The sequence below is a fragment of the Carcharodon carcharias genome, chromosome 11 (assembly GCF_017639515.1).
Source record: "Carcharodon carcharias isolate sCarCar2 chromosome 11, sCarCar2.pri, whole genome shotgun sequence".
NCBI lineage: Eukaryota > Metazoa > Chordata > Chondrichthyes > Lamniformes > Lamnidae > Carcharodon > Carcharodon carcharias.
Genome location: NC_054477.1, coordinates 86,747,333 through 86,762,389, shown reverse-complemented (window position 1 = coordinate 86,762,389; position 15,057 = coordinate 86,747,333). Strand labels below are relative to the sequence as shown.

Here is a 15,057-nt window from a genome sequence, read left to right as displayed (position 1 = left end):
GTAGGGTAATGCTAAGCAAGTGCTGCTTGATAGCACTGCTGATGACCCCTTCCATTACCTTACTGATGATAGACAGTAGACTGATGGAGCGGTAATTGGCCAGGTTGGATTTGTCCTGCTTTTTGTGCACAGGACATACCTGGGCAATTTTCCACATAGCCGGGTAGATGCCAGTGTTGAAGCTGTACTGGAACAGCATGGCTAGGGGCACAGCAAGTTCTGGAGCACAAGTCTTCAGTACTATTGCCAGAATATAGTCAAGGCCCATAGCCTTTGCAGTATCCAGTGCCTTCAGCCGTATCTTGATATAACGTGGAGTGAATCGAATTGGCTGAAGACTGGCATCTGTGATGCTGGGGACCTCCGGAGGAGGTCGAGATGGATCATCCGCTTGGCACTTCTGGCTGAAGATTGTTGCAAATGCTTCAGCCTAATCTTTTGCACTGCTGTGCTGGGCTCCTTCATCATTGAGGATGGGGATACTTGTGGACCCTCTTCCTCCAGTGAATTGTTTAATTGTCCACCACCATTCACGACCTAATGTGGCAGGACTGCAGAGCTTAGATCTGATCCGTTGGTTGTGGGATCGCTTAGCTCTGTCTATCACTTGCTGCTTATGCTGTTTGGCAAGTAGTCCTGTATCACAGCTTCACCAGGTTGACACCTCATTTTTAGGTGCGCCTAGTGCTGCTCCTGGTATGCTCTCCTGCTCTCTTCATTGAACCAGGGTTCATCCACTGGCTTGATGGTAATGGTAGAGTGGGGGATATGCCGGGCCATGAGGTTACAGATGGTGTTCGAGTACAATTTTGCTGCTGCTGATGGCCCACAGTGCTTCACGGATGCCCAGTCTTAAGTTTCTAGATCTGTTTGAAATCTGTCCCATTTCGCACAGTGGTAGTGCCACACAACACAATGGAGGGTATCCTCAATGTGAAGGCGGGACTACGTCTCCACAATGTGCAGTGGTCACTCCTACCGATTTTGTCATGGACAGATGCATCTGCAGCAGGAAGGTTGGTGAGGATGAGGGTAAGTATGTTTTTCCCTCTTGTTAGTTCCCTCACCATCTGCCACTGACCCAGTCTAGCAGCGATGTCATTTAGATCTTGGCCAGTTTGGTCAGTAGTGGTGTTACCGAGCTATAATGGTGATGGACATTGAAGTCCCCGACCCAGAGTACATTCTGCACCCATGCCACCCTCAGTTCTTCCTCCAAATGATGTTGAACATGGAGGAGCACTGATTCATCAGCTGAGGGAGGGCAGTACGTGGTAATGAGCAGGAGGTTTCCTTGCCCATGTTTGACCTGATGCCATGAGACTTCATGGGGTTCAGAGTCGATGTTGAGGACTCCCAGGGCAACTCCCTCCCGACTGTATACCACTGTGCCGCCACCTTTGCTGGGTCTGTCCTGCCGGTGGGACAGGATATACCCAGGTACGGTGATGGTGGAGTCTGGGACATTATCTGTAAGGTATGACTCCATGAGAATGACTATGTCAAGCTGTGGCTTGACTATTCTGTGAGACAGCTCTCCCAATTTTGGCACTAGCCCCCAGATGTTAGTAAGGAGGACTTTGCAGGGTCGACAGGGCTGAGATTGCCATTGCTGTTTCCGGTGCCTAGGTCGATGCTGGGTGGTTTGTCTAGTTTCATTCCTTAATCATTAGGCTAATGCCTAACAATTAAAATATGAAAAAGACAATGTCATTAATTTTGTTTAAAGTTAGGATTGAAAAGTACCACAAAATATGGAGAACGGGTTGAAGTTAAAAATTGCTTTTCTTTAATATTGCTGAAAAAAGTCAATTATCCTTTTACAATAAACAGAAGCATTGTACAGAAAGTTAAGGGACTGAAATAACTTACCTCACGTAACAAAAACTTGGACGTGAACCCGGATTTCAAACATATTATACTCCACGCCAAATCACTACTTTTCCAGCATTTCTGATTTCAGACCCACATAACCAATCTTTTAGTTAAAACAACCACCCAGGTTATGAACTTGGTAGCTGATGTCAAAATGACCATGGTTTGTAACTAATGCTAATGAGGCATTGCTGGTTTTATTAAAAAAAGTACTCACTTTAATGCAGTAGGAGATGCAGTTGTCTTCATAATGTTTACAACATCTGTGTCTTGGACCATGTTTGCAGCTGAACAAAAGAAACAAGTTTGAAACATCCAATCCCCTCAATTACAGCACATGTTCTTTTATTAATACTACTTTTAAGAGAAATCCAGACAATTATAATAAATGAAGTGTTTTAAGGTTTTTCTGTTAATGAGAGTGAAATAAGCAATGTGTATCATATTGCAGATCATTTACACTACAATATCCTATAGTTTTTAGACACAGTCTTGATAATTGATGAAATACCATGGCAGGGTCAATATATATTCTGCACTCCACATCAGACTTCCATTGTGCTCATTATACATGGTAGGTTATTAAATACATGACAATTTAATGCACCCCATAAAACAAAATGTATGAACGGCACTGTACCAGCTGAATTGCAACTGACAAGAGTAATAAATTAAATGGTTTGCAGGCAGTAAATCAGGGAAGTAAAATATTGAGCCATACATCATGTTACAAGCAGCACACTCAGATTTTGCGTTTAAAGGTCAACTGCAAAGATCTCAAGCTTCACAATGTGAGATTATTTCATGTTTCCAGCCTCATTGTCAAAGCCAGTTTCCACACAGCTGTATCAACAGCTTACATAATGTGTTTCAGTGGAAGTATCCTTTGGTATGTTGCACTCCCATTCCTAACCTCAGTTCATCTTTTCCTAATATAGAAAAAATGAGAAACAGACAGTTATACTGTATAGTAAGTCATCATTGAGATAATGAGGCTTACCAGTGACATGCATATCCGTATTTTTCGTCATGCCAATTGTCCTTTCAAAACAAAGCAACTTGCCCCAGTGGATGCCACCCAGAAAAGCAGCTAAAGTTTTTTTTAGGGACCAGGAGACCAGATGTGTGCTGAATGCCTGTCGAGGGCTCTTCCTCTGAATTTTCCCTATCCGTTCCAGTAGGAGACCAATTCCAGGAATCTACCTTGCACCACCCATACTTGTATCCCTCATGAATAGTTTAGTTTTCTTGTTTGAATGTTTTTGCCTGCCTAATTAGTTAAATGTCACTTTTCCTTTGGTTTTTATTGAAAGTACCACATGCAAGCTATCTTGCAATGTTAGCTCTGTTTCTCTCTCCACTGATGCTGCCAGTTTTTCAGCTGTATGCAAATTAAGTCCAGGATTCAAATTGGTCCTGATCTCTCAGTGGTATTACTGGGCAGGAGCACTCCAGACTGTGCACCTCAAAGGAAAATCAGCTGTGTAGAGAGGTGTAGACGGGAATCCCAGAGGACAAGGCCAAGGTGGCTTTAGATTCTGCCTCAAAGAGTAAGCAATAGGAAGGAGGATGTAGAGAAGAGGCTGTGGAGGGATTTGACGATGAAGACATGAAATTTTAAATCAATTCATTGGTGGACAGGAGACAGTGTAGGTCAGCAAAGATACACCTGGCTGTGTTTTAGAAAGTTGCGTCATGTATGGACAAATTAGAGTGTTTAGAGGGAGGAGATTGGAAATCCAGCAAGAAATTCCGGACGTGTCAAAAGTACATCCAAGAATTTGATGGCGATAGGGTGAGCAGAGGATGTGTAATTTGCAACAGTTTTGGGTTAACATTGTCAAACCAAGAAAATAAGTGCCAATTGTTCCAGGCTCCTTCTGATGATGTGATGTAACTGACTGCTAGCAGATTTGAGAGAACAACGTAAGGTGACTAACTCTCAGGTTTATACTTTTCTTTTGAAGCTTCCATTCGCACCCATTTTGATGAAACACATTAGCCTGAATTTTTCAGTCGGCGGGCGGGCTCGCTGGGAGCGGTCATGGAGCCAACCGCCGCACGCGATTGGCTCCGCGCCGCCATTCTACATGGGCAGGCCAATTAAGGCCCACCCAGCATAAGGCGGGAGCCATAGTGCTCAGTGCTACCTGTGCAGGTGGGGAGAGGAGGGAGAGTAGGCGCCAGCACTCTTTTGCGGATGCGCAAAAAGAGCACTTCAACCTCCCTGGGGCACGGAGCTGCCTCAGGGAGATTGAATCACTACTGAAATAATTAAATAAATAGAAAAGAAAATTTATTAAACATGTTCCCTCTCATGTGACTGTGTCGAGATGGGACATATTTTTTTATTTCACAAAACTTTTTTATTTGATTCATAAAAGCTTTAGGAAGCCTCAAGCCGCTCACGGGTGAGGTTTCCTAAAAAGCATAAAGGCCACTTGGCCTTTTCGCCTGCCCGCCAACTTTAAGGTTGGATGGGCAGCGTTAACAATGACACTAATTAATTCATTAATGGTCTTAATAGGCCTATCAGATTTCGGTGGGCGCACAGCGGACTCTGGCGTGCGCCCGCTGAACGAAACATCGCGAGACAGCGCAATGACGTCAGGATACACGCCCGACATCATTGCGCTTCATTTTACATGCTGGCATGTCGGGCCCTCCCCCGCATGCCGACAGGCCATTGTCTTCTGTTTATGCTAAGTATAAAAAAGCAATATAAATCAGTTGAATACTTAACTGGATATGTATTGCTGTGTACATTTCTGTAGCTACAGTAAATAATCACGTTAAAACTGTTATGAAAATACACTTTTCATGGTTTTAATAGTGAAAATTAAAATGGGCATACCTTATAATCCAAGGGTTGATGGAGCTGGCTGAAAAAAATTATGTCACCCTGCCTAGCTACAAAAACAAGAGTTTGTCATGGTCATGATTCAGGTTTTCCACCAAAAGTTTGAAAAATTAACCTTGTTCATGTATCTGCCTGGGTCACTGTGGTACCCACAATGTAATTTTTTCTTATGAGCACAAATGTTCTTAGCTGATCTAACTAATGATAGTTGGAATGCTTGACAGAATCAAGAAACTTGTGAAACCAGTTTGAACATTTAAGATATCCAAGAAAAATAGAGTTATTACAACTGCAGTGTCAAAACTGGCCATTTAATATAAGAACAAAAAGAGCTGGAAATACTTAGCAGGTCTGGCAACATCTGGAGAGAGAAATAGGGTTAATGTTTCGAGGTGAATACAACTCTTCTTCGAAACTGAAGGGGGTTAGAAATATGATGTGAAAACTGTGCCTAGCATGTGATTAATTGTGTTTATCTAAAGATTTTACCAAGCTCAAATAAATGATGCAAAGCAGCATTGTAAAATTATTTTTGTTTTTACTTATTTCTTGTACAGTTAGTTGACATGGACTTTATGCCATTGAAAGGGGGGAGGGAGAAGAAGAACAAAAAGGAAGGTCTGGGATATGGTAGAGGGCTGAAGAGATTACATGACAAAGATGTCATGGAACAAAAGGTAAAGAGCATGGTAATAGTTGTAGTAAAGAGACAAAGCATGTGTCTAGAGTGAGTGTAAATGCCAGGATAATGAACAGCTCTGTCCAAAAGTAAAAGCATGAAAAACATGATTCAAACTGGCACTTGGCAAGAAAAAAATCAAAATGGGGACAGGTCTGAAATTGTTGAACTCAATGTTGAGTCCAGGAGGCTGTAAAGTGCCTAATCAAAAGATGAGGTGCTGTTCCTCAAGCTTGCGTTGAGCTTCACTAGAACACTACAACAGGCTGAGGACAGAAATCTGAGTGTGAGAGCAAGATGGTGAATTAAACTGGCAGGGAACTGGAAACTCAAGCTCATGTTTGTGAACTGAGTGGAGATGCTCTCCAAAGCTGTCAGCCAATCTGGTCTCCCCAATGCAGGGAAGACCACATTGTGAGCAGTGAATACAGTATACTAAATTGAAAGAAGTGCAAGTAAATTGCTGTTTCACCTGGAAGGAGTGCTTGGCGTCTTGGATGGTGAGGAGAGAGGAAGTAAAAAGGGAGATGTTATGCTTCCTGAGATTGTATGGGAAGGTGCCATGGGAAGGGGACGAGGTGTGGGTGATTGAGGAGTGGACCAAGGTGTCACCGAGGGAACGGTTCCCTTGCAGTGCTGATAGGGATGGGGAGCGAAAGATATGCTTGGTGGTGTCCTAATGCTGGAAGTAGTGGAAATGGCAGAGGATGATCCTTTCAGTGCGGAGGCTAGTGAGGTGGCAAGTGAGGACAAGGGGAGCCCTATTGAGGTTCTTGGAGGGGGAGTGGGGTGGGGGTAGTGGGCGGAGTGTTGAGCACAGCTGTGGGAAATGGGTCGGACATGGTTGAGGATCCTGTCAACCATGGTGCAGAAGGGGGTGGGGGGGGGTTGTTGGGTGGTGGGTGCAATGGTGTATGGGAGTCCTCAGTTGAGGAGAAAGGATGACATATCAGAAATGTTATTGTGGAAGGCTGCCATTGGCTCTTTAGTATCATTGGCAAAAACTTTCAATAGGTACTGACACCACGTACCTCCATATCTGTCTCTGAAAGTTTTGTGTTTAACATTGTGAACTGCTCCATGAACTGAGTGCACAAATGATGCAGTTGGGTAAAATGTCAACCAATTAAACAAGATATAAGTTACAAACAAAACTAATTTTACAATGCTGCTTTGCATCATTTATTAGAACTTTGTAAAAGCCTTTGGATAAACTCAGTGAACTGAAGGATTAATCATATGCTAGGCACAGATAACCAAGGCTTGCTGTAATGCAGTGTTCATGTTCAAGAATTTAGTATCTGTGGACTTTGACTTAAATATCAAAAAAAATGGTGAGTGCCATGCAGATGTGACATTCTGATTGGCTTACAAAATGTTTAATATATTTTAACAAATTTTTGGTTACTTTCTCTCCCTTTCTTTTACATTTGTATACCCTTTCCTTTTCCAAATAGTCTGTGCCTGCAGCAGAAAGAGTGGACACACCAGCCCCAGGCAGGTTGCCTGCAATGACCTTCTCCACCGAACAGTCAAGAATTTTTTTTTTTCAGATTTTCCCTCTTTTCCATCCCTCTGCATGGCTTCTGTTGGATCCTCTCTGTATAACGTGACTTCAGATGGGGAGCTGAGTAAAGTAGAAGTTAAATCTGACAATTTTACTAAAAATCTCCTGTTTCATTTAGAACCTGAATATTTTATTAGTGCTGGCATGCAGTTGTCTGTGCAAGACTTCTATTCTGTTCACAAGGAAACAGTATTTGCTCTTTCTGCCTGGGGTCAAATTAACCACCCCATGGGCATCTTGATGAAGAACTCTTATCATATTATGGTTGCTCATCCCCAACAGGCCTCGCACAACTAGATTGCCAATTATTCCTTTCTCATTACACAATACTCAGTAGAGGATGGCCCGTTATCTAGCTGGTTCCTCCATGTATTGGTCCAGAAAAATCTTCCTGTATACACTCCAGGAATTCCTCCTCTACAGTATTGTTACTAATTTGATTTGCCCAATCTATATGCAGTTTAAAGTCACCCATAATTACAAATGTTCCTTTATTGCATGCATCTCTATTTCCTGTTTAATGCCATTCCCAACATCACCACTACAGTTTGTGGGTCTATATACAACCCCCACTAATGTTTTTTGCCTCTTCGCGTTTCTCAGCTCTACCCATACAGATTCCACATCGCGAAGCTAATATCCTTCCTCACTATTGCGTCAATTTCCTCTTTAACCAGCAATGCAACTCCACCGCCTTTTCTTTTTTGTCTGTCCTTCCTAAATACTGAATATCTAAATACTGGATGTTCAGTTCCCATCCCTGGTCATCCTGCAGCCATATCGCCGTAATCCTGACTATATCATACCTGTTTAGATCTATTTGCGCAGTTACTTCATCCACTTTATTGTGAATGTTCCTCGCATTAAGGCACAAAGCCTTAAGGTTTGTCTTTTTAACATTACTTTTCCCATTCCCACTATTTTTAACTGAGTCCCCGTTTGATTCTTGCTCTTGATTTCTCTGCCTATCACTTTTCTTATTCCCCTTTCTGTGTTTTGTTCTTGTCCTTGATTTCCCCTCCTCTGACTCCTTGTAGAGGTTCCCATCCCCCTGCCATTTTAGTTTAAACCCTGTCCAACCACTCTAGCAAATATTCCCCCTAGGACATCAGTCCCGGTACTGCCCTGATGAAACCCATCCAGTTTGTACTGGTCCCACCTCCTCCAAAATCAGTCCCAATGTCCCAGGAACCTGAAACCCTCCCCCTCACACCATCTCGTCAGCCACGTATTCATCCGATATATCCTGCTATTTCTACTCTGACTAGCAAGTGGCACTGGTAGTAATCCTGAGATCACTACCTTTAAGGTCCTACTTTTCAACTTACTTCTTAGCTCCATATATTCTGCTTTTAGGACTTCATCCCTATTTTTACCTATGTCATTTGTACCAATGTGTACCATGACCACTGGCTGTTCACCCTCCCCCTTCAGAATGTCCTGTAGCCGCTCTGAGACATCCTTGACCCTAGCACCTGGGAGGCAACATACCATCCTGCAGTCTCGTTTGTGGCTGCAGAAACGCCTATCTATTCCCATTGCAATTGAATCCCTTATAACTATCGCATTCCCACACTTTTTACTCCTCCCCTGTGCAGCAGAGCCAACCGTGGTGCAACGAATTTGGCTGTTGCTGCTTTCCCCGAGAGGCCATTCCCCTCAATAGTATCCAAAACAGTATATCTGTTTTGCAGGGGAATAGCTGCAGGAGATTCCTGCACTGCCTGCCTAGTCCTCTTGCTCTGCCTGGTGGTCACGCATTCCCTTCCTGTCTGTGGACTATTAGCCTGCGGTGTGACCACCTCTCTGTATGTGCTATCCACAATACTCTCCACCTCGCGGATGCCCCACCATCTCCCCAGCCGCTGCTCTAGCTCAGAAACTTGGGCTTCCAGGAGCTGCAGTTGGAGACACTTCACACACACATGCTGGCCCTGGGCATTGGAAATGTTCCCAGCTTCCTACATAGAGCAGGAGTACGTAACGGCTTTGAGCTCTCCTGCCATGAATTACCCCTTTAAATTAAATTAAACCTTTTGGAAGATACTTAAAAACAAATATCAATTACTTCAGGGCCCTTCTTCCCTGCTCCTCGTTGTTACAGAACATAGCCCTTACAAACAATGAACCACAAAATAAGACCTTAAAAACTATAAGCAATAAAAGTAGTAAACACTTGCCCAACCATATTCACAGTACTCAAAGGATCACCTCGTTCCCTCCTCAGCGAACTCCTAAAGCAGCACTCCAGTGCAGATTGTGATGCTGACTGCAGGACACTCTTCCCAAACTCTGGGAATTGTATTCTAGGAAGTATTGGGACCCAACAGATTTAACTGCTTTCCTTTCAAGTCTGAGACTTGGGATTGACAATAAATATAAATGCTGGCCTAGCCAGCAACATCACGTAAACTAATTTTAAAAAACTTGTTCTCCAGTGGGTGTAGGTGTGGTTGAAGGACTCAAAACATGGATCAGCAAGAGGTGGCATTCCAATTGTGAAACACAAGGAAATTTATAACAGGTTAGTTTGTGTTCTGAGGCTGTTTTAGGCACATTCTTTGAGCTAAACATAGGCCGGGGCTTTACCCTGCAACTAACCCATACTAATCTGGGAGTATTTAAGACCAATACTGAATGCCCAAAATAGAGATGTGTCCAAAGTGCAATTGAATCCCTTATAACTATCGCATTCCCACATTTTTTACTCCTCCCCTGTGCAGCAGAGCCAACCGTGGTGCAACGAATTTGCCTGTTGCTGCTTTCCCCTGAGAGGCCATTCCCCTCAATAGTATCCAAAGCAGTATATCTGTTTTGCAGGGGAATAGCTGCAGGAGATTCCTGCACTGCCTGCCTAGTCCTCTTGCTCTGCCTGGTGGTCACCCATTCCCTTCCTGTCTGTGGACTATTAGCCTGTGGTGTGACCACCTCTCTGTACGTGCTATCCACAATACTCTCCACCTTGCGGATTGCCCCTTTAGGGCAATGATCCTTCATTTTAATGAGCAATCACAAATTGAAAATGCATATATGGCTATGCTTCAATAGTACTATAAAAATAAGTGTTTGCTATTTGACAATACATATTTCAAATTTGCATAAATGCAGTTTTTGCCCACAAAAATCTCTTGTTGAAACATAACAAGGAAGAATTGGTCATAATGGAGAGTAGCATACTCCTTTATTTTAGATAATATATTGGGGTAAGGTAAAATGACAACAGGCCAAAGGTAATCAATGAAGCTCAAAGTAAATTGGGGAACAGTACCTCATCTTTCGATTAGGTATTTCACAGCCTTCTGGACTAAGCAATAAGTTCAAGAATTTCAGGCTGTAATCTTCGCCCCTATTTTGTTTTCTTTTTCTTAGCAGGTTTCAGTTTTACTCTCATTTCATAGAATTAGAGAATGGTTGCAACACAGGAAAGGCCACTCAGCCCACTGTGTCCATGCCAAATCTCTGCAAGAACAAATCAGCTAGCACCACTACCCGATCTTTGTTGAGGTCCTGCAACTTGTTTTCTCTTCAAATATTATCCAATACCCTTGTGAAAGCCACAATTGTGGAGGAGGCAGATTCACTCACAGGCAATGCATTCCAGATCCAAACCACTTGCTGCATCAGAACGTTTTTCCTCAAGTGGCGGTTGGTTCTTTTATCTTAAATTGGGCCCTCATGGTACTCTTCTCTTCTGCCAATGGGAACAATTTTCCTCATCTACTCTGTCCTAACTCCTCATAACTTTGAACATCTTGATTAAATTGCCTCTTAACTTTCTCATCCCGAAAGAGAACAGCACCAGCTTCTCCAATCTATCCTCGTAACTGAAGGTTCTCATCCCTGAAGTCATTTTTGTAAATCTTTTCCGCACCCTCTCTAATGCCATCGCATCCTTCCTAAAGTGTGACAAGTGTGATGCCCAGAATAAGACACAATACTCCACTGAGGCTGAACTAATATTTTATAAGGACTCATCATACCCTCCTTGCTTTTGTACTCTATGTCTGTATTTATAAGGCCCAAGATCCCAGGTGACTTATTAAATACTTAAGCTGTCCTGCCACCTTCAAAGGTTTATGCACATATACTGCCAGGTTTCTCTGCTTTTGCACCCACTTTAGGATTGTATTCCTTAGTTTATATCTCTTCTCCTTACTTCACTTCACACTTAAGTGCATTAAATTTCATCTGCCATGGGTCCACCCATTCCACCAGCCTGTCTATGTCCTCTTGAGATTTATCACAATCCCCTTCATGGCTCACAGTACATTTCAATTGTGTGTGTCATCTGCAAATATTGAAATTGTGCCCTGTATATCCACATCTAGGTCAAGAATATAGACCAAGTAAAGCAGTGGTTCTAATATTGATTCCTGATGAACCCCACTATACGCCTTCCTCCAGTCCAAAAAACAACTGTGCACCACTACTTTGGTTCCTGTCACTCAGCAAATTCTGTATCCATGCCGCCACTCTCCCTTTTATTCCACAGACTTTAACTTTGCTGAACAAGCCTGTTATATAGCACTCTATCAAATGCCTTTTTAAAGTCCATGTACACTACATCAACCACATTACCCTCATCAACCCTCTCTGTTACCTCATCAAAAAACTCAGTCAAGTTAGTTACACATGATTTGCCCACAATAGACCCATGCCAGCTTACCTTAGTTAATCCACATTTGTTCAAGTGACCAATTTTATCCCGATTATCGTTTCTAAAAGTTTTCCCACCATCAGATTAAAATGACTGGCCTGTGAGTGTTAAATTTGCAATTCTTCAGTCCTGTGGAGGGTTGTGTCCATGGATGGTTGGAAAATTATGGCCAATGCTTCCAGTTTCTATCTTTACTCCCCTCAGTATAAGTGTCTCCCAAGAGCAGGCTGGTTGAGTACAATTTGTAGTTTGCCCATGCTTGCAAAACCCAAAACAAAATGACTACTGTTCAGTTCCGTTGAAGGGTCATGAGGACTCGAAACATCAACTGTGCTCTCCTCCGCCGATGCTGCCAGACCTGCTGAGTTTTTCCAGGTATTTCTGTTTCTGTTTTTGTTTTGGATTTCCAGCATCCGCAGTTTTTTGCTTTTATGACTACTGTTCGATGTTGTTATGTGGTTGAGCAGCAGTTGCTGAACAATCCTAGTGCGCTAATGGCTACACTAATAATCAACTTCAGACAATCAGTCAAGCTTGTAATGTGGCTCATTTACTGTTGCGAGAAGCAACATACATTCATACTCAGGACCTGTTTTCTGCAAACAAAAGGGATATAATCAAGCCTTGCGCCTGTTTTGAATTACCCAGAACGTGGGGAGCCTATACTTCCTCATTGCTTTCTTCACAGCAACATCTCGGCCACTCAGAGTCAAGTTGTCAACCAAGCAGCACCCTTTTCTCCTGTAGAACAAATTATCATCATTTGAAATTTGGCATTCTTGCATTTGTCCTGATGAGTGCAAGATGAAAAACTTCAGCAACATGTCTCTCTTTTCAGCAATATTCAATTCTGTACTATCAAGCGACTGTTATTAAGATCTCTTAAGTTATTAAGAGTTAAGAGGAAGATTTTTGGGCTTGTTAGGTTCAAGGCAGTCAATAGGTTTTTGAAGTAAAAATTGAAGGTCAGGAACATAACCCACCCTTATTATAGATTTTCTTATGGGAAAATGATTTTTGTTTAGCATGCCTTTTTTTCTCTTAGGAACATATTTCGAGTGCTAAATGAGGGATAGCTATATTATTGGATGCATCTCATCCGATCCTGTTAACTTATCAACTTTAAGCACAGTCAGCCTTCCTATTAGCTTCCCTTCATCAATTTTTAATCTATGCAGTGTCTCAACTACTTCTCTTTCACTATGAATTTGGCAGCACCTTCTTCCTGGGTAAAGGCAGATGAAAAGTGCTCATTTAGTGCCTCAGCCTACACTGTCTCCAGGTGTAAGTCTCCTCTTTGGTCCTTCGTCAACCTCACTCTTCATTTTACCACCTTTTTACTTTCTATTTGGCTATTGAAGGCTTCTCGACTCTTTTTATGTTAGTTGCCAGGCTCTTCTCATACTTCACCTTTGCTTCTCTTTTCTTTTTTCACTTCCCCTCTAAACTTTCTGTATTCAACTTGGCTCTCACTTGTATCATCAACCTGAAATCTGTCACATGAACCCTTGTCCTGCTTCATCTTACTATCACTTTTGTCATCAAGAAGCGCTTGCTTTGTTTGGCCTGCCTTTCTGCCTTGTGGGAATGTACCTTAATGGTACCCCAACCATCTTCTCTTTAAAGACAACCCATTGTCCCTTACAGTTTTGCCTGCCAATCTTTGATTCCAATTTCCCTGACCCAGATCCATCTCACCCCATTGAAACTGGCTCTCCTCCAATTAATTAACTTCAGTCTAGATTGCTCCTTGTCCTTTTCCATAGCTACTGTAACCTAAACGTCATGATACTATCTTCATTGCCTCCCAACTGCTCCTCTACTGACACTTGATTTACTTGACCACTTCTTTCCTTAGAATCAGATTCAGCAATGCCTCCTTCCTCATTGAGCCAGGTACATGCTGATCCAGAAAATTCTTCTGGGCACACTTCTGAAGCTCTTCACACACTATGCCCTTTACATAATCACTAACCAAGTCTATATTAGGATAATTGAAGTCCCCATTATGACTGCCCTCTAATTTTTACACTTCTGAAGTTTTCTTGCAAACTTGTTCCTCTATCTTTCCCACTAGTTGATAGCCTATGGAATACACCCAGTAATGGTATCGCTATAGTTTTTTAGTTCGAAACAAATAGATTCTGTCCTTGCCTCCTCCAGGATATCCTCTCTCTCTCCAGCATTGTAATATCTCCTGTAATCAATAGAGCCACCACTTCTCCTTTCTTTCCTTCACTATCTTTACTGAAACCTCCTATCTAGTCCTGCCCTTTTTGAGCAAGATCTCTGTAATACCTTTTTTTAAGAGAAAAGTCTCCATTACTGACACAACATATTCCGATTTCTATCTGAGCCTGCAACTTACCAACCTTATTTCCCATGCGTTCACATGTTTGCAACGTAAACCTAATTTTGGCCTTAAGATAAAAGCAAAATACTGCGGATGCTGGAAATCTGAAACAAAAAAAAAGTAGCTGGAAAAACTCAGCAGGTCTAACAGCATCTGCGGAGAGGAAGACGGTTAATGCTTCGAGACCGACTGACTATTCATTAGAACTAAAGAAAAATAGAAATGAGGTGAAATATAAGCTGTTTGAGGGGGGTGGGACAAGTAGAGCTGGACAGAGGGCCAGTGATAGGTGGAGGCAATGAAGAGATTGCCAAAGATGTCATAGACAAAAGGGCAAAGGGGTGTTGACAGTGGTGATATTAGCTAAAGGGTGCGCTAATGGTGACATTAAGGGTGGAAAGCAGGACGAGCAAATTTTGGCTTTATTGCATTCCCTCTTGCTCTGACCTCATTTAATGCCTTACAATTTCTTACTCCGATGCAATCAGTCACCTCCAATTCTTTATACATCATCTTTTTCTCTCTAATCTTACCTCCCGATTCCCATCTCCCTGCCAGGTTAGTTTAAACCTCCCCAAGAGCACGAGAAAACTGTCCCAGAAGGGCATTGGTCCCGGCTCTGTTTGGATGCAACCCATTCAGCCTGAACAGGTCCTGCCTCCCCCAGGACTAGTTCCTATGTCCCAGGAATATAAAAGTCCTCCATCCTGTACCACGCCTCCAAGCACACATTCATCTGCTCTATCCTCCTATTTTGATATTCACTAGCACATGGTACTGGGAGTAATTTGGGATTACTGAATTTGAGGTCCTGCTTGCCTGTTTGTTTTCTAGCTCCCTAAAATCTGCCTGCAGGATATCATTCCTCTTTCTACCCCTGTCTTTGGTACTGATATGAATCACGACCACTGGCTGTTCACCCTGTCCCCTCACAATGGTCTTTAGTGACGTGCTTGACTTTAGAACCGGGGGGAAACGTACCATCCTGGATTCACACCTGCAGTCGCAGAAACACCAATCTGTTCCCCTAACTATAGAATAGCCTATCACTATTGCCTTCCTAATT

At 42.7% G+C, this 15,057-nt stretch overlaps 1 protein-coding gene across 2 annotated transcripts in view; it reads right to left on the bottom strand.

Moving 5' to 3' along the window:
• tmem135 (transmembrane protein 135) overlaps window positions 1-15,057 on the bottom strand; it is a 471,653-nt gene that overhangs the window by 37,254 nt on the left and 419,342 nt on the right. For both annotated transcript variants that reach the window (XM_041199702.1, XM_041199703.1), the window contains exon 9: window positions 2,093-2,162. In XM_041199702.1, coding sequence (XP_041055636.1) covers window positions 2,093-2,162 — 70 coding nt within the window. The remainder of the gene's footprint in view (window positions 1-2,092; window positions 2,163-15,057) is intronic.